Genomic DNA, 20000 nt, shown 5'->3' on the forward strand with positions numbered 1-20000 from the left:
CTTCTTCTTATTCTTCCTCCTCCTCTTCTTCTCTTCCTCCTTCTCTTCTTCCTCCTCCTCCTGCTCTTCTTCTTTTCCTCCTCTTCCTCTTCTTCTTCTTCTTCCTCCTCCTCTTTTTCTTCCTCCTCCTCTTCTTCTCTTCCTCCTCCTTCTGCTCCTCTTCCTCTTCTTCTTATTCTTCCTCCTCCTCTTCTTCTCTTCCTCCTTCTCTTCTTCCTCCTCCTCTTCTTCTCTTCCTCCTTCTCTTCTTCTTTTCTTCCTCTTCCTTTTCTTCTTCTTCTTCCTCCTCCTCTTTTTCTTCATCCTCCTCTTCCTTCTCTTCTTCTTCATCCTCCTTTCCTCCTCCTCCTTCTCTTCCTCTTCATCTTCCTCCTCCTTCTGCTCCTCTTCCTCTTCTTCTTCTTCCTCCTCCTCCTTTTCTTCTCTTCCTCCTTCTCTTCTTCCTCCTCCTGCTCTTCTTCTTTTCTTCCTCTTACTCCTCTTCCTCCTTCTCTTCCTCCTCTTCTTCTTCATCCTCCTTTCCTCTTCCTCCTCCTGCGTGCGTGCGTGCGTGCGTGCGTGCGTGCACTGAATCTGCTCATTGATGTGGCGTGATGTCCAGGGCTGTGTCTCTGGCTCTTCAGTTTAATCCGATCAGACTTTCCTTTTCTCTTAAAGCCGCTCTGTAAGATCAGAGTTTAACACTGCTGTTTCACCACAGCGGATGATGGACAGCTCAGCGGGGGGTTTCTGGGTGGAGGATCAGGACTCAAAGGCCCCGATTACACTAATACATTTTAGTTTTAAAGCAGCGTTTTTGAAGGAACCTGATCCACATCCACACTGCTGTTTCACCCAGCGTTATGAACAACTCTGCGTCTACATTACACCACTGAAAACGCACATCACCTGACCACACACACACACACACACACTCTGGCATGCACTGCTTTGAGCACATCTACACAGATGAGAGCTGTGCTTGTCGAAGTGTTCATCAAGGATCTCCTGCTGGATCTGATCTCACTATAGTTGTTAAACGTGATATTGAATTCATCTTGTTGTCTCTATCTGACCACATATTTGGGCTTTTGATTCTATTACTTGCTCTCAGGTGACGTGTTCTGACTGAGCGCAAAGATAAGTTAGGTTAATATCTTAATTAATATAACCACATACAGTTGAAGTCAGAATTATTAGCCTCCTTGTTTATTTTTCCTCAATGTCTGTTTAACAGAGCAGATGTTCTCTAAACAGTACATTTCCAATCATAATAGTTTAATAACTCATCTCTAATAACTGATTTCTTTTATCTTTGCCATGATGACAGTAGGGGTGTCAAAATTAATTGTTTCTTCGGTGCACCGCGATGCAAACACGGACAATTCGGTATCAGTTCAGTAATAATCAAAACCGGTTATTGTGTACTGATGTCATTCATCTCATATGCGCTCTGTTGTCCTAGCTTACTATGGCGAGGGAGGCGAGCGGGAGTCTTTACATGGCTCCAACTACTTAAAAATGCAGAAACTGTGCACAATTCACTGCGTGTGTATGTGTTTGCTGGACAGTCTTTCACTGACACTTACAGCAGAAGCCATTTCACTGCGATTGAGAGAATGAAAGTAAACTCCATTTCTCTCTCTCTCACTGTGGCACATTTGGCCGGCTGCATGACTTTTCCTCTTCTCTCGGCTGTTACAGCGATACTTCTGGATACAGACACTAGCGTGCGAGTTTTCTCCACCGCGTATATCCTGGATCAGCTGTGATCGCCGCTGCAGTGTTGCCAGGTGTAGCTGACTGATTCCAGCCCAAAAACTATCCAAAACCCACCGAAAAGCTATTCAAACCTGCCCAGTTTGGCCACACTGCGCCGCTGCTGTTTACCAGTATCACTCATCAGTGAACAGCGCCTGTGAAGTAAAATATTCAATTGTGCACAGAAAAGCATCGTCAATGCACTGTGATGCACAGAGATATCGAATTGAACCGAATTGATGATAAGATAATTGTAACCAAACCATGAGACCAGTATACAGCTTGTATAATGATAGTTTGTTCTGTAGATTATCGAAAATATATAGCTTAAAGGGGCTAATAATATTGACCTTAAAATGGTGTTTAAAACAATTAAAAGCTGTTTTTATTCTAGCTGAAATAAAACAAATAAGACTTTCTCCAGGAGAACAAATATTATTAGACATACTGTGAACATTTCCTAAATCTGTTCAACATCACTTGGGAAATATTTAAAAGAGAAAAAATTGAAAGTGGGGTGAATAAAATCCTCTAAGTGCTATCTGAAATTTCCATCGAAAGTGGACATTTTTCTCAGCCTCCTTTGTTTATGTTCAGATGTTGAGTTCACTTTAAAGACCAGGAAATGGACTTATTCTTTGCCATAAAGGTGATATTACTGAACATACACACATGAAGCCTGATAAAAATGCTCATTTTAGAGGAAAATTTCAGATGGCATTTAGAGGTTTTTGCATCTAAACTATTTATATATATATATATATATATATATATATATATATATATATATATATATATATATATATATATATATATATATATATATATATATATATATATAACTTTTCCCCCAATTTCTGTTTAAAGGAGAGCAGATTTTATCAACACATTTATAATCATAATAGTTTTAATAACTCATTTCTAAATACTGATTTATTTTAAGTTCTAGGTTAATTAGGTTAACTAGGCAGGTTAGGGTAAGTAGGCAAGTTATTGGTTTGTTCTGTTGACTATTGAAAACAAATATAGCTGCTAATAAGGTGCTAATAATATTGACCTTAAAATGGTGTTTAAAATTAAAAACTGCTTGTATTGTTTGCACCAGTGGTGTAGTGGTTAGTGCGTTGACACATGCACTCCGGTGCTCACGGCGATCCGAGTTCGATTCCGGCCTCGCAGTCCTATGCCGATCCTTCCCCTCTCTCTGCTCCCTATGCTTTCCTGTCAATACTCTCTACTGTCCTTTACAATAAAGGTGAAAACTAAAAAATAATCATATAAAAAAAACTGCTTTTATTCTAGCTGAAATAAAACAAATAAGACTTTCTCCAGAAGAAAAAGTATGATCAGACATACTGTGAACATTTCCTAAATCTGTTCAACATCATTTGGGAAATATTTAAAAGAGAAAAAAAAAAAAAAAAAAGGGTGGGCGAATAATTCTGACTTCAATTGTACACTCATTCTGTATAATGTCTGATTTCTTGCCTTTATTTCCTATAATGTATAAACTTATTGTGCGTTATACTTTTATAATGGCCATTATTGATTATTAAACTGATATTCAGCAGAGGAGAGGCTATGATTCATATTGTCAATGATAATGAAAGGAGGCAGTGATGTTATAGGCTCTGTTTTGTTATGCACACAGTGAAGATGACGCTCGTATAAATCTGCAGCTACTCGACGCCTCAACATTTCTGCTGTCTGTTAAGTTAATATCAAAATGAGAATGGGCAGTTCCTCATATCATGTCTTCATTTTATTGTTAAGATAGTGAAACAGTGGTCAGGGTGATGTGAATAAGGTTATACAGTACACTGTTCCCTCTGAAGATTTACTGATGTGTCCTCTGGAGTCTGTTTTCCACATCAAACTTGCAAAGTCTGAACTTACAAGGAGAGGATGAAGACTGAACTGTGTGTAGGCTACTGAATATTGAGGAAAAGGCCCAATCAGAGAGGAGAATGTCTGCAGCCCCGTCTCTGTTTTCAGATGTCTCCGTTTCCCCTCATCCACATTGAGACAGAGCAGCAGCGCTTTAGAATGAACACGGCCTCTTCAGCGTTTCCAAAAGCTCCATTTCCAGCGTTCGTAAACTCCGGCGTAGTGTGGATTGATGGTGTAACCGTAGCAGAACTTCTGCATTTTAAAACTAAAACATATTAGTGTAAACAGGGCCTGAGCGTAGCAGATGAGAAAGAGTTCAAACCATGCCCAGACCCATTTCCTGGATCGTTTGAGAAGTGTGAGTGCTCTGAATTGTTTTCAGGTGCGGTTCAGTTGACCCTGGCCCAGTTGGAAGAGGTGTGCCAGAGTGGGGTTCACTTGGGCTCAGCCGTGGTATGCTTGTAGTGTGAATGCAAAGCACACCAGAGCCCGAAACTGAAGATGAGACGTGACTTTTAAGGTTTCATATGGATTTATTAATCAGTCTTGCTGTTTAATGAACGCAAATGGTCGTAGTTTATTGATGCAAACCCCTCACTGCACGTCAGCTGCACCTTCAGCAAACCTCCTAATACAGCAGCACCAGAACTTTATGATTGTTTATGAGCGTCAACAGTGGCTGATCTGTTCGGCGAATTATTTACCTGTGTGTCACTGCATATCAAACCACTAAAATGATCAAACTAAAGCAATCTCCACTGTGCTGAGCGAGAGCGCTTACTGAACAGCACATCATCGATGACGGAAGCGTGCCCAGGGCCAAATGTAATGTGAGTGCAGGCCGTCAGGTGGAGACAGGAGGGGGGGACAAGCATGCTTTGGCCTGGTTCAAGGCAAATGTACATAGTGTGAGTACGCCCTGACTGCTCCCTCGATGAGGAGGGAGGATATTACGCACAGGCCACGAGGTCAGCAGCCTCCAACATCATCTTACCTATCATTAATATTGCTTTTTAATGAACACCGCACAGGAACACATGGGAAAACAGGCAGGCTTTTGCAGTCATTTGTTTGGGAAGTGGAGAGATGTTTAGTGTTGGTATGTATGGGAGGTGATAAGAAGAGATTGGAGTTCGTACATGGTTATTTTGGCTTTCCATGGGTGATTATTTAGAGCTTCAGCGATACTGTTGTGTTTATTTTAGCGGTAGGTTTTGTCTCATTTTATTTAGCTTTCAGGTTGTATTTTAAAATGCTTTTATTGAATTTAACTTAAGGGACTAAGCCGAAGGAAAATGAATGGATGAATGAATAGATGAATGGATGAATGGATAAATGGATGGATGGATGAATGAATCATTGGATGTATGATGGATGAATGAATGAATGAATGAATGGATGGATGGATGGATGGATGGGAGGATGAATGAATGAATGAATGAATGGATTGATGGATGGATGAATGGATGAATAAATGGATAAATGGATAAATGAATGGATGTATGAGTGGATGAATGAATAAATGGATGAATGGATGGATGAATGAGTGGATGAATGGATGGATGGATGAATGAATGGATATATGGATGGATGGATGGATGGATGGATGGATGGATGGATGGATGAATGAATTAACATTTTTTCTTGATAATGAAGTAAATCTCTTGTACAGATTGTCAAACTGCTTGAGCCCTAGCAAACACACACACACACACACACACACACACACACACACACACACACACACACACACACACACACACTGAAATGTCCAAAACCTTGTCAGCATCTCTCTTCTGAGTGCTTCTCCAGCCTTCTGTGTCTGTGTGCATGTGTGTGCATATGTGTGTGTGTGGGAGAGAGAGAGAATTTGTCCAAGTGTGTAAGTATCTGTGTGTGTGTGTGTGTGTGTTTCCTCTAATCCCTCCCACAGTGCGTGTCTTTCCTCAGTGTCTCTGTGTCACATTAATCCACAGCATAAAATCGCCCAAATGCCATCAGATCCTGCGGCGTCCTGATTCTGCTCTGTCTGCTGCTGGAAGTGTGTGTGTGTGTGTGTCAGAGCCGCTTTACAGCATGAAATCCACACACACACATTTACACACACTCTTACCTCAAACCTCATGCAAGCCTTACAAGAATAATGAAAACTTCACACAATCTCAGACATGGACGACACAGTGGCTCAGTGGTTAGCACTGTCACCTTACAGCAAGAAGGTCGCTGGTTCGAGTCCCGGCTGGGTCAGTTGGTGTTTCTGTGTGGAGTTTGCATGTTCTCCCCGTGTTGGTGTGGGTTTCCTCCGGGTTTTCTGGTTTCCCCCACAGTTCAAACACATGTGCTATAGGGGAATTGATCAACTAAATTGGTCGTAGTGTGTGTGTGTGAATGAGTGTGTTTGTGTGTTTTCCAGTATTGGGTTGCAGCTGGAAGGGCATTCGCTGTGTAAAAAAAGTGCTGGAATAGTTGGCGGCATTATTAATGTTGATAGTTAAATGTCTCATGACTTACAGAAACAGTCATATACTAAGATGACAGCTTGTTTATTAGAGCATGGACAGATTCTTGAAACATTATTATTATTATTATTAATATTATTATTATTATTATTATATTATTAATATATAAATAATAGGCAGCCACTTCAAGGTGAGTGCAGTATTGAAGTAAGCGAGTGGAGTCAGTGGTGCTGTGGTGTAGACGGTGCTGCAGACACATTCATAAACAACTTTAATGTAAGCCGTCATGTTAACTGCTGTTGTGTCATTTTTACAGCCAGTCTGCTGAGATGTGCTGAAATGTGATTTTTCTTGAACACACACACGTTTTTATGGTGGTTTTATGCATCGTTTTGCAAGTTGTTTATAGAGAAAACCCTGTCTAATATTTTATGTGCATTTTTCTAATTTTAAATATTTGTTTATTTATCTTTCTGTATTTATTTTGTATCATCTCGCATCAACATTTGGAATGAATGAATAAATAATTGAATAAATAAATAAATGAAGGAATAAAATGAAGGAATAAATGACTAAATAAATTAATAAATAAATGAATGAATAAATAAATGAATAGATAAATAGATAAATGAATCAATAAATCAATGAATAAATAAATGAATTAATAAATGAATTAATAAATAAATGAATGAATTAATGAATTAATGACTAAATGAATGAATGAATGAATGAATGAATGTATTTAACTAATGAATTAATTAATTAATAGGTGAATGAATAAATAAATAAATAAATAAATAAATAAATAAGTGAATAAGTAAATAAATTAATAAATAAATAAATGAATGAATGAATGAATGAATACATAAATGAATGAATGAAATAATGAGTGAATGCATTAATAGATAAATGAATTATTAAATAAATGAATGAATGAATAAATGACTAAATAAATGAATGAATGAATGAATGTATTAAAGTAATAAATTAATTAATAGGTGAATAAATAAATAAATAAATAAATAAATAAGTGAATAAGTAAATAAATTAATAAATAAAAAATGAATGAATGAATAAATACATGAATGAATGAATGAAAGAATGAGTGAATGCATTAATAGATAAATGAATGAATGAATAAGTAAATAAATAAATAAAAAAATTAAAAGTAATGAATGAATGAAGGAATAAATGAATGACTAAATGAATGAATAAATAAATAAATAATTGAGTAAGTAAATAAATAAATGAAACAATGAATGAATTAATAGGTGAATGAATTAATTAATAAATAAATAAATACGTGAATAAGTAAATAAATGTATCAATGAATAACTGAATGAATAAATAAATGAATGAATGAATGAATTAATAGGTGAATGAATGAATGAATGAATAAGTGAATTAATGAATCAATGAATAACTGAATGAATAAAATGAATAAATGAATGAACGAATGAATAAATGAATGAATTAATTAATTAATAAGTAAATGAATAAATAAATAAATAAAGTGTTGTTTTTGATGACACACTTAATGAGTGTTTGTTGTGTGTTTGTTCTCCTCACAGACAGTGTGGATACAGTAAAGCCAGTCAGGAGGGAGATGAGGAGCTCTACTTCCAGTGTGAGTATTTACACACGCGCACACACACACACAGACACACACATGCACAGCGACAGACAGACACGTATACACACACACACACACACACAGAAAGACAGACAGATGCACATAAAGACACACATACAAGCACAGTGAAAGATATACATACAGACAGAGACACACACACAAAGACACATGCACACAGATACACACACACACACACTCATAAAGACACACTCACAGAGACAGGCAGACATACAGACAAAGACACATACACAGAGATACACAGACAGACAGACAAAGACGTATACACACACACACTCAGAAACACACACAGGTTTGTTTTTGTGAATTGTGAGGACTTTCCATAGGTTCCATTGTTTTTCTACTGTACAGACTGTTCTCTATCATCACCCTACAGCTTTACTATCTGATTAAGCTCATTCTGGATCATCTAGAAGCCTTTTGAGAAATAGGGACATCAGCAGTTCACCACCTCCTGTAAAACCTGTGTCATATCCACACACACACACACACACACACACACACACACACATGCATTTATATTCCAGATCAATGGGACATTTGTGAAGGTGGTAATGGATCCTCCTGTCACGAACTGAGGCTTAAGAAGCAGAGAAAGGGGAAAAACAGAGTGAGAGAGAGAGTGATGTGTGATAAAGAGAGATTAGGGCTGTGTAATGTGGCAGTGCATTAGTGTGTGAGTCTATGAACGTGTGTTTAGCGCAGCCAGACTAATGCTCAGGCCATCAGATAGACAAGAAGGAGATCTGAACACACATTAATCCTGCATACACTCCTCAGGGGAGAGCCACAATTACAATGCAGTGTACTGTTCAAGGTGGCTCAGTGGTTAGCACTGTGGCCTCACAGCAAGAAGGTCACTGGTTCAAGTCCCAGCTGGGTCAGTTGGCGTTTCTGTGGAGTTTGCATGTTCTCCCCGTGTTGGCGTGGGTTTCCTCCACAGTGCAAACACATGCACTATAGGGGAATTGTTGAGCTAAACTGGCCGTAGTGTATGAGTGTGTGTGTGTGTGTGTGTGTGAATGAGTGTGTATGGGTGTTTCCCAGTACTGGGTTGCAGCTGGAAAGGCATCCGCTTTGTAAAACATATGCTGGATAAGTTGGTGGTTCATTCAGCTGTGGCGACCCCTGATGAATAAAGGCACTAAGCCGAAGGAAAATAACTGAATTTACTGTTCAAGATGTGTATATTGAGAATGTGAGTGTGTATGGGTGTTTCCCAGTACTGGATTGCAGCTGGAAAGGCATCTGCTGTGTAAAACATATGCTGAAATAGTTGGCGGTTCATTCTGCTGTGGCGACCCCTGATTAATAAGTGACTAAGCTGAAGAAAAATGAATGAATGAATGAATGTATGTTTGCATTCAAAGATGCTAATTAAATGTATGCGCAAAACTGGATTACCATATAAAAGACGTGTGAATAAAGCAACGCTTCCGTCCAACAAGTCAAAACGAGAACAAAATCGTCACTTCCTGATTAACTGGCTCCAAATATCAAGAGTAAAGACGGAATTTACATGAATCTTTTGTTTTTTTTAATACTGACTTGCGCCTTAAGACAATGCTGACACACAGTGAATGCATGGTGGTGTTTGAAGCTGTGATACATAGAGCACAGATGCTCTTGACAGACTGGAGGTCCTTATTAATATAATAACACTACACTGTAAAAATTAAAGGTTCCTGGAGGCACTTTTTGGGGGTTTTCACATTGCCACACCGGCGGAACCCTCTAAAGAACCTCTAGGCACCATTTCAAAAAAAGGGCAGTTCTTTGAGGAACTTCAAGGGTTCCTGGAGGAACCCTCTTATTAACACTGTAAAAACGAAAGGTTCATGGAGGCACTTTTTGGGGTTCTTCACATTGCCACGCTGGCGGAACCCTCTAAAGAACCTCTACGCACCATTTCAAAAGGAGCAGTTCTCTGAGGAACCCTCTTATTAAGAATGACCAGGAACCACCTTGAGTGCTTTGAAGCACCATTTTTTTAATGCTTGTTTTTCCTATCTCTCTTAATTTATGGTTTGTGCAAACATGTTTAATCACAAATTCAATAGCCATCTATCTATCAATCTATACATGTTTATAGATTTTTAAAAAATACAATCGCATTTTTCATAAACAATTACTTTTATTAATCAATATACATCACAATTACATTCACATAATATGATTAATAATGTAATATACATTTAATGCAAATAATCAAATTTAAATAATGTCTAGCAATAACAGCCAGCAACATCTTCAGCTGTCCACTGCTTCACATTGGAGGTGTCCCTATAAAAGTAAATTAAAAAGTAGTTAACCTGAGAAGTTATGAAAACAAAGGAAATTCACAATATTCCCAGAGCCATTTTTTTTTACTTATCAAGACATATTCACAAAAGATATGCAGAACATTTCTGAATAACAAAAGGAAACATCAATAAAATTAGGAATTGTCTTAATTTATATAAAAGGATTTTTTTTTCACTGCTTGCAGAGTGCCCGTATACATCAATAAAGGCAAAATCCATAGAATGTAAACCTCTGAAATATCTGAGCACAAGCAGAAATAAGACAACACAAAAGCTGTGTCTGAAACAACTCCCTCCTTGGTGCACCCCACATATTTTCCCACTCATTCACACAGATAATGCACTATAATTTTGAGTGTACTGCATATGCGATATTGTTATTTTATAAAGGTTATAGTTATTAGCTTTTTTAAAAAAATTAACCATTAGTTGACTAAAAACACATTAAATAAAAAGAAAATTATATGAGTTAAAAATTTAAATCAATTATGCATGAAGGTCAAATATTGTTTTTGGACTAAATTTAAGCGGCCTTCAAAATACAGAAATTAATATTACAGGGCTCAACAATAAGTTTTTACAATAATACAATGTAAAAACATGTATAATAAGTGCATTGTACCATATTATTAATTTAACTTTAAGTACTGTGGTTAAGGTGCCTTAATATAAAGTTGGTCTTGTTTTTTAAAATATATAAATGAAAGTAAAGCAGTCTGTCCTGTTTACATTATTTTGCGAATTGTTTTCTACTTTAATGAAAATATATATTACAAACTCGATTAATGTAACCATTTAGAAGAAAATGCCATGTTTTACTGTAGTTTTTAGAGCTAGGGTGCAGCTATTTTGGAATGTCGCTGTGTCTGACGCCACAGGGTTGGTTCCGTTCCCTCAACTGAAGTGATATTGTGGAAATAATGGACTGAACATGAAGACTGAAAAGCCTAACTTAACACAATGCGTGAAGTTGTGGACATGCATCGAAGAGCTGGTACAAATACAAGGAACACACTTGTGTCTAAAATCTAAACTTTTTTTTATATGTTTACTATTTTTCTTTTTTTTTTTAAATACTGTTCATTTGATGTGCTTTGGTCTACTCTCTCACACTGGTGCAGCGCTGCCTGGGACGGTGATTTACATTCAGACTAATGCAACGATTACAATAATCTTTCAACATTGAATATGAAGCACGAAAAAAACTGTGAAGTGAAAAACGGCACCGATCTTAGTTTGGTTTGAACATGAACAGAAGTGAGGGGTTATATAGTAAAAAGTGAAAGTTCCCGCCTCCATTACGTCAGGTACCAGATCTTGTTAAAGACATTGAGGGCAGTCAGGCATCGTAATACAGAGAGTGGACCAAAGCACATCAATCGATCAGTAATAAAAGAAAAATGTAAAAATGTATAAATGTATTTTTATGTTTCAGACGTACAGTTCAAGTAAGAATTATTAGCACCCTTGTTTATTTTTTTCCCCTAATTTCCAAATTTTAACACATTTCTAAACATAATAGTTTTAATAACTCATTTGTAATAACTGATTTATTTTATCTTTGCCATGATGAGAGTAAATAATATTTTACTAGATATTTTTCATAACACTAGTATTCAGCTTAAAGTGATATTTAAAGGCTTAACCAGGTTAATTAGGTTAACTAGGCAGGTTAGGGTAATTAGGCAAGTTATTGTATAACGATGGTTTGTTCTGTAGACTATCAAAAAATATAACTTAAAAGGGCTAATAATTTTGACCTTAAAATGGCTTTAAAAAATTTTAAACAGCTTTTATTCTAGCTGAAATAAAACAAATAAGACTTTCTCCAGAAGAAAAAATATTATCAGACATACTGGGAAAATTTCCTTTCTCTGCTAAACATCATTTGGGAAAAATGTAAAAAAATTAAAAAAAAATTCAAAGGGGGGTTAATAATTCTGACTTTAACTGTAAATGTAATGCTTGTATTTGCACTAGCTCTGTGATGCACATCCAAAACTTCACGCATTGTGTTAAATTAGGCTTTCCAGTCTCCGTGTTCAGTCCATTACTTCCACTGTATCTGTTCAGCTGAGGGAACAGAACCAACCTTGTGACGTCAGACAGGGATATTCCAAAATAGCTGCACCCTAGCTCTAAAAATATAAACTATTGTAAAACATGCTCTTTTCTTCAATAATGGTTACATTAATCGAGTTTGTTTATTATATTTTCACTAAACTGGAAATCAATTTACAAATGAATGTAAACTTGACTGAGTGCTTCACTTCCACTTTAAAGGGACAGTTCACCCAAAAAATTTTATTCTGTCATCATTTACTCAACCTTCACTTGTTCCAATCCTGTTTAAGTTTAATTAAATTCAAGTTCAACGCGGCTTCATTTTAAACTAACATACTGTAGTCATTTTGTTTAAGCCAGGTTTCACTAAGACATTAAGATTAGGATTATTAGTGCATTAAGATTGTTGTCTGTTCATTTACAATACGTGCTTTAGGTGCAAGTGGCCTGACGTTTAGAAGACCGAACTTAAAAAAAAAAAAAAAAAGTATTTTCACTTATTTGCCATTTTTTCTGGTTTGATTTTTAATAGATTTTTTTCTATAACACATAGTAAATTTAATTCTTGATCTAATAATACGAGGAACAGACAGTTTCTATGGAGTTAGCCAGATATGCATTACTGTGATTAAAGTGGGACGAGCAAAAGTCTACATGGCTAAAATGTGGATTTTCACTCACTGGTCAAAGCATCCTGAAGATGTTTTCTAACAGGAATTCAGCTCCAGTACTGCTGTGGTGCAGCCCATCAGCATGGGCAAGCCTAGGACGATCCTAGAAAAGAATCCAATTGTTGATAAAGAGCAGATTTTGTTCTTCACACCATGTTAATAGCCATTAATTCAGAGCAAAAAGTCTGCTGAACCTTTCATGTCCACAGCAGTAAGTAGAAAGCTGTCCAGAAATGATGATCTACATTGCAAGTGAAGTGCATCGGACCGTTTCAATCTGGCCCACTGCTACCTGGATTTAATACAGCAAACTTTAAATTTCTAGTCTATATCTGTTACAATTATTTACACCTAATATGGATACATCAGAAACAAGCAAATGAGAAAATAAGTGAGTGATTTTAAACACTTAAAAGTGTAATGTCATTAGTTCAGTGATACCCAGCTGGATAATGATTATCAAATAATATTGTTTGTTAAATGAAGTATTTTTACATTTATTTCCAATTCAGTTAGTTACTTAAAAAAAAATACTTACATTTGAGGTGACTCAAACGGCTGTTTGAGAGAATACTGAACAATTTCAGGGTTTATGTGGATGTTCTGAGAAGGAAAAAAGCAGGCGTTATGTACATTATTTGTGTGAATGAATAAAAAATGTATTGACGTACATAACTTAGACACAATTTGCCACATGGGTAACTGTTTAAGAAACGCAAATAATAACAAAAGCGTAATATTACTCACAAACAATATAAGGAAAGAATATTAGATAGCATCGCGGCTAGAAAATAATATAAGCAACCCTGCTCAAGACACTTGCTACACACTGTATATGTAAGGGAAGACAATAAATAAATAAATAAATAAATAAATATATTTGTGGAAAAAAGCCGTCTAATAAGTACGAATGTATCACGTTATCTGTTTAATTTGAAATTAACGGTCGCTTGCAATGGCTTTCATGGAAGCTTCGTGTTCAATGACAATAACATATGTCGACATAAATCAATATTTTATATCAAATTATTTATATTTGTGTGAGGTACACGTGTAATTTGAGTGATTATGTATATCTAGCCGATTGTTATTATCGCAAAATAATAATGTTTACCCAATCTTATACAACAGCAATCACTTCGCGAGACGTTCCTAAAACAGGTTACACGACATAATGATGCGTGTAAGTGTAGATATTTGTGTGCAAATCGTATCTAATTTGTATATTTATTTTGCAAACTTACTCACCTTCCGTGTGTTAGAGATGACAGCAGTCATGAAATGGAGGAAAGGAGCCGTTACAAAGCGCTATTTGAAACAGTAGGGGTTCAATCTTCAACTGGCTGGCTGGAGCTGCCAGTGGCGGGTCACGTGACCTGTCACTGACTGGTGGCAGCCGCCAGTGTCCCACTGTCGGGTAGTCTGACCTGCCAGTGGCAGCCGCATCTAACCCGGCATTTGACAACTAGCAGGTGGGTCATGTGACCAACCAGTGCCTGGCTGGTGGGTCAGGTGTCCTACCAGTGACTGGTTGGTGGCCATTAACTACTGGCTGGTGGGTCAGGTGTCCTACCAGTGACTGGTTGGTGGCAATTAGCAACTGGCTGGTGGGTCAGGTGTCCTACCAATGGCCACTTGGTAGCAGTTGGCAACTGGTAGGTCATATGAGCTTTCATTGCATCAAATGTTTTTAACAATACACAAAAGGAACACTTTTACGGATTTATTCTTCATAATGGGACATTTTTAGAATGTTTATTACAAATAGAGAGTCCTCAAATCTAGAAAATATGGAAAAGTCTGAGTTTCCTTCTGTTGCTTTCAATTTATCTGAAAATAATATAATGGATGTGTACATTTAGACATTGGGCACATTCACCCCCAACCCATCGGCATTTACCGCGTTTGCTTTAACTTTCTCTGCAGCTTTATACATTGATATATCATCATGAAAATACTCGTCTGGATTTTCTATTACACATTGTGTATATTAGTCAGTTTAATTCCACATACGGTCCTCAAATAGCCGGGATTACAACTGGCTGGTCCCTCCTCCCCTAATAAGCGCGATCACATTCTGCGTCTGGCGCGTCTCCTCGCGCTCTCATTCAGAAGAATTACATTTTAATTCATGAAATGTGTATTCTTTAGGGTCTATGTTTTCGTCACTGACATTTGTAGCAGTGTTTCCTCAAAGAAGGTCTTTAAATACTGACAGGTGGGTTTGCAACACTCTCGCTGCATCAGAACGCAGGGAGTTCCGCTTTCACTCTCTCAGACTGGTGGGTTACTGAAGCTAATTAGCTTCAGTCAGCAGACAGCGAGCTCCGAATTTACCGCGTTTGCTTTAACTGTCTCTGCAGCTTTATACATTGATTTACTATAATGAATATAATCTTCTGAACCTTTTCTATTACAAATTGTGTATATTATTCAGCTTAAATCCAGATACAGTCCTCAAATAGCCGGGATTACAACTGGATGGTCACGTCTTCACCAGCGCATTCGCGCTCCGAGATCGACGCTTCTCTTTGCACTCTCGATAGGAGCAATCAAAATTTTATTTATAATATTTTTTATTCCTTACAGTCTATTGCATTACATCAGTGATGTTTCCAGTAAATTTATCCCAAATAAGGTCTTCAAACGACCCGTAAACTGACTGGTGGGTTACCGACGCTAATCATGCAGTCAGCAGACAGGGAGCTCCGCGTTCGCTTTAACTTTCTCTGCAGCTTTATACATTAATTTATCATCATGAAAATACTCGTCTGGACCTTTTCTATTACAATTTGTGTATATTAGTCAGTTTAATTCCACATACGGTCCTCAAATAGCCGAGATTACAACTGGCTGGTCCCTCCTCCCCTAATAAGCGCGATCACATTCTGCGTCTGGCGCGTCTCCTCGCGCTCTCATTCAGAAGAATTACATTTTAATTCATGAAATGTGTATTCTTTAGGGTCTATGTTTTCGTCACTGACATTCGCAGCAGTGTTTCCTCAAAGAAGGTCTTTAAATACTGACAGGTGGGTTTGCAACACTCTCGCTGCATCAGAACGCAGGGAGTTCCGCTTTCACTCTCTCAGACTGGTGGGTTACTGAAGCTAATTAGCTTCAGTCAGCAGACAGCGAGCTCCGAATTTACCGCGTTTGCTTTAACTGTCTCTGCAGCTTTATACATTGATTTACTATAATGAATATAATCTTCTGAACCTTTTCTATTACAAATTGTGTATATTATTCAGCTTAATTCCAGATATGGTCCTCAAATAGCCGGGATTACAACTGGATGTACACGTCTTTCCCATCAGCCATCACCAGCGCATTCGCGCTCCGAGATCGACGCTTCTCTTTGCACTTTCGATAGGAGCAATCAAAATTGTATGTATAATGTTTTTTATTCCTTACAGTCGATTGCGTTACATCAGTGATGTTTCCAGTAAATTTATCCCAAAAAGGTCTTCAAACGACCCGTAAACTGACTGGTGGGTTACCGACGCTAATCATGCAGTCAGCAGACAGGGAGCTCCGCGTTCGCTTTAACTTTCTCTGCAGCTTTATACATTAATTTATCATCATGAAAATACTCGTCTGGACCTTTTCTATTACAATTTGTGTATATTAGTCAGTTTAATTCCACATACGGTCCTCAAATAGCCGAGATTACAACTGGCTGGTCATGTCTAAGACTTCAGTAAAGTTAGCAACAGATTCGCACAATCAATAACTCATGACCGAGACATTGTTCCTACACAAATATGACCTCTTTTCAACCGTCGAAATGTATACAATCACCTACAATCTTATTTTTCTAAAAATGAGCTTTCCTACGTGCTGGACGCATTATATTGATCTCTATGCGCAGGCTGCGAAGTGAGACCGATCCTTAGGGACCGTCTACAAAGAGCAAAACGCGAAAACTACAAAAGTTGTTAATAACTTCCCTCTAACACATTATACTGCCATAAAATTCATCATCAAATTTTTAAACTTGGTTTAAAAAGACTATTTTGTATATTTTTAATGAATTTTTATTATGAAAAAATGTTCAATAACTTTACTGTAAATTACTGTATTTCACCAAAATCAGATCACACGTCACTGCTGTCCAGCTGCTCTGGTTTTCCCCACAGTCCAATGACATGCGGTACAGGTGAATTGGGTAGGCTAAATTGTCCGTAGTGTATAAGTGTGTATAGATGTTTCCCAGATATTGGTTGCAGCTGGAAGGGCATCCGCTGCATAAAACGTGCTGGATAAGTTGGCGGTTCATTCCGCTGTGACCCTGGATTAATAAAGGGACTAAGCTGAAAAGAAAATGAATGATTGAATTAATGTTTTGCATGATTTTTATGAATTTTTATTATTCACCAATAATGGCTGTTTTTTGATAGTAAAAAAGTGTTATAGTATAACCAGCAGGACAGCAGCGACAAGTGAACGGAATTTGGTGAAAATGCAGCGTTACAGTGAAGTTATTAAAAATTGATAACAAAAATTTATTAAAAATATGCAAAATAGTTTTTTTTTTTTTTAAGTGTTGTAGTATAACCAGCAGGACAACACTGACGTGTGATCTGAATTTTATGGCAGTATAATGTGTTAGAGGGAAGTTATTGACAACTTTTGTAGTTTCGCGTTTTGCTCTTCGTAGACGGTCCCTAAGGATCGGTCTCTCTTCGCAGCCTGCGCATAGAGATCAATATAATGCGTCCATCACGTAGGAAAGCTCATTTTTAGAAAAATAAGATTGTAGGTGATTGTATACATTGCGACAGTTGAAAAGAGGTCATATTTGTGTAGGAACAATGTCTCGGTCATGAGTTATTGATCCGGAAAATGCGAATCTGATACTAATTTTACTGAAGTCGTACAGAGATGCTGGGGGGAGAGCTGACCAGCCAGTTGTAATCTCGGCTATTTGAGGACCGTATCTGGAAATAAAATTACTAATATACACAATTTGTAATAGAAAAGGTCCAGACGAGTATTTTCATGATGATAAATTAATGTATAAAGCTGCAGAGAAAGTTAAAGCGAACGCGGAGCTCCCTGTCTGCTGACTGCATGATTTGCGTCGGTAACCCACCAGTCAGTTTACGGGTCGTTTGAAGACCTTATTTGGGATAAATTTACTGGAAATATCACTGATGAAACACAATAGACTGTAAGGAATAAACAATATTATAAATAGAATTTTGATTGGTCTCATTGAGAGTGCAAAGAGAAGCGTCGATCTCGGAGCGCGAATGAGCTGGTGAAGCTGGGAAAGACGTGACTATCCAGTTGTAATCCCGGCTATTTGAGGACCATATCTGGAATTAAGCTGAATAATATACACAATTTGTAATAGAAAAGGTTCAGAAGATTATATTCATTATAGTAAATCAATGTATAAAGCTGCAGAGACAGTTAAAGCAAACGCGGTAAACTCGGAGCTCGCTGTCTGCGGACTGAACCCACCAGTCTGAGAGAGTGAAAGCGAACGTGGTAAGACCTTCTTAGAGGAAACATATAGATTCTAAAGAATACCCAATGAAAAAACACTTAATAAAATTATACTCATGATGATAACAAGTAAATAAAAGCAGAGAAAGAAAAAGCGACAAAGGACACACTAGACGCAACAGCAACTAACCCGTCACTGGCAGGTCACATGACCAGGCAATTGGACACTGGCGGCTGCCACCCAGCCACTGTCAGGTCACGTGACCCGCCACTGGCGGCTCCCGCCAGCCAGTTGAAGATTGAACCCCGACTCATTTGAAAACGCTCCTGCGACTGCGACCTGCACCTGCGCGTGCACGATAATGCGCGTCCGCGTCATGTTTATATTATTTTGTTAGTTCCGGTTAATATATTTATATATTTTTTGGCAACACAATTAATTCCATATCATTAATCAAAGAAACAGATGAAAAAAAAAACATTTATTTCAGATAAATAAAAATGTACAAAATACTGCATTCATTAGCAAGTTGTCTTTGTTGGTTTATCAAAACAAAGTGGAGGAATACTTTTTATTAATAAACCAGAGCCCATAGCCTATATACTTAAGTTTAGTAATATCTTAAATATTTTTCATGAGTGGATTTTTGAAGAACTGTGTTTTATAGTTCTATTTTTATCAAAATAACAACAACAACAACAACAATAATAATAATAATAGCTTAATATTTATTATTATTATTGTTAATATTATTATTGCAGCAGTTGTTGTTATTATTATTGTTTTAAATGACAGAAACATTTACAGAAAATTAGTCCCCTATAATAATTATCATTTTCATAATTGTACAAGCCTGTGCATGTTTTTGTCTTTTTTTCCCCTCTGTTGTGGCTCATTTGTATTTTATTCTCCAAAATTACTTTTACATTTTCAAATTTTTTCACAATTTCCCAGTCAGCCTCCTAACTGCAATCAAGTTAACATTTCTAATCATTGATATTCTTGTGTTCACAGTGAGTGCCACACAAAAAAAGAAAAACAAACACAAAAAAATTCATATCATTCTAAAAGCACAAATAACTAAGTAAATATTAAGTAAATGAACATCCATCTCATTTTCTGGTCTCCACAATTGTCTATTTAATTATGACACAAAAAAAATCTCTTGGTTCCTTTAAGTGCTAGCTTTTAGATGAGAGATCCACCAGGAACCATTATATAAGTTCATAGATCTTTCAGTAACTCTTTTTTGAAAATTGAGTTCCTCCAATAACTTTCAAAGTGCTTTGAGGTCTTAGTGTAAGGAAACAGTGACTCCAGAACCTCAGTATTGACAAAAAAGTGCTTGTAGGATCCCAGTTACTGCAAAAGGGTCCTGCAAGCACTGCAAAGACTGTCAGTGGTTCCTCAAGGAACCCCATTTTGAGAGAAAGAGCTTTGAGGCACTTAAAATACATTTTAAAGTTCCTTGAGTACTCAACAGAGTACTTGAAGCACCTTTACTTTTTACAGTGTAATACTGAAGTGGTTAAGGCCTTTAAGAATGACCAAATCAACATTTCAGATGTTCTACAGTGTGCTCAGCCTGCTGCTTTGTCCATTCACACACACATAACTACACACTATGAATCACTTGTTAAGCATTAGTATCTGATTCATTATTTGTTAAGCATTAACTCTACAATAATAAAAGTTATTAAGCAGTTTATAATTACAGCTACAAATGCTGTATTATTGACTAATAAACACATTTATAATGTGCTTAATAAT

General features: G+C 37.0%; 1 protein-coding gene and 1 long non-coding RNA gene across 2 annotated transcripts in view; one reads left to right on the plus strand and one right to left on the minus strand.

The window, feature by feature from the left end:
* The window catches only part of LOC130246516 (ephrin type-A receptor 7-like), a 178909-nt gene that overhangs the window by 120437 nt on the left and 38472 nt on the right, over positions 1–20000 (plus strand). The window contains exon 7 of the mRNA XM_056479503.1: positions 7661–7716. Coding sequence (XP_056335478.1) covers positions 7661–7716 — 56 coding nt within the window. The remainder of the gene's footprint in view (positions 1–7660; positions 7717–20000) is intronic.
* Positions 9965–13383, minus strand: LOC130246526 (uncharacterized). Its single transcript, XR_008839450.1, has 4 exons — positions 13317–13383; positions 12973–13070; positions 12789–12881; positions 9965–10023 (listed from the first exon to the last, which is right to left on the minus strand). It is a non-coding gene; the product is annotated as an uncharacterized LOC130246526 (long non-coding RNA).

Source organism: Danio aesculapii, chromosome 19 (genome assembly GCF_903798145.1).
Source record: "Danio aesculapii chromosome 19, fDanAes4.1, whole genome shotgun sequence".
NCBI classification, from domain to species: Eukaryota; Metazoa; Chordata; class Actinopteri; order Cypriniformes; family Danionidae; genus Danio; species Danio aesculapii.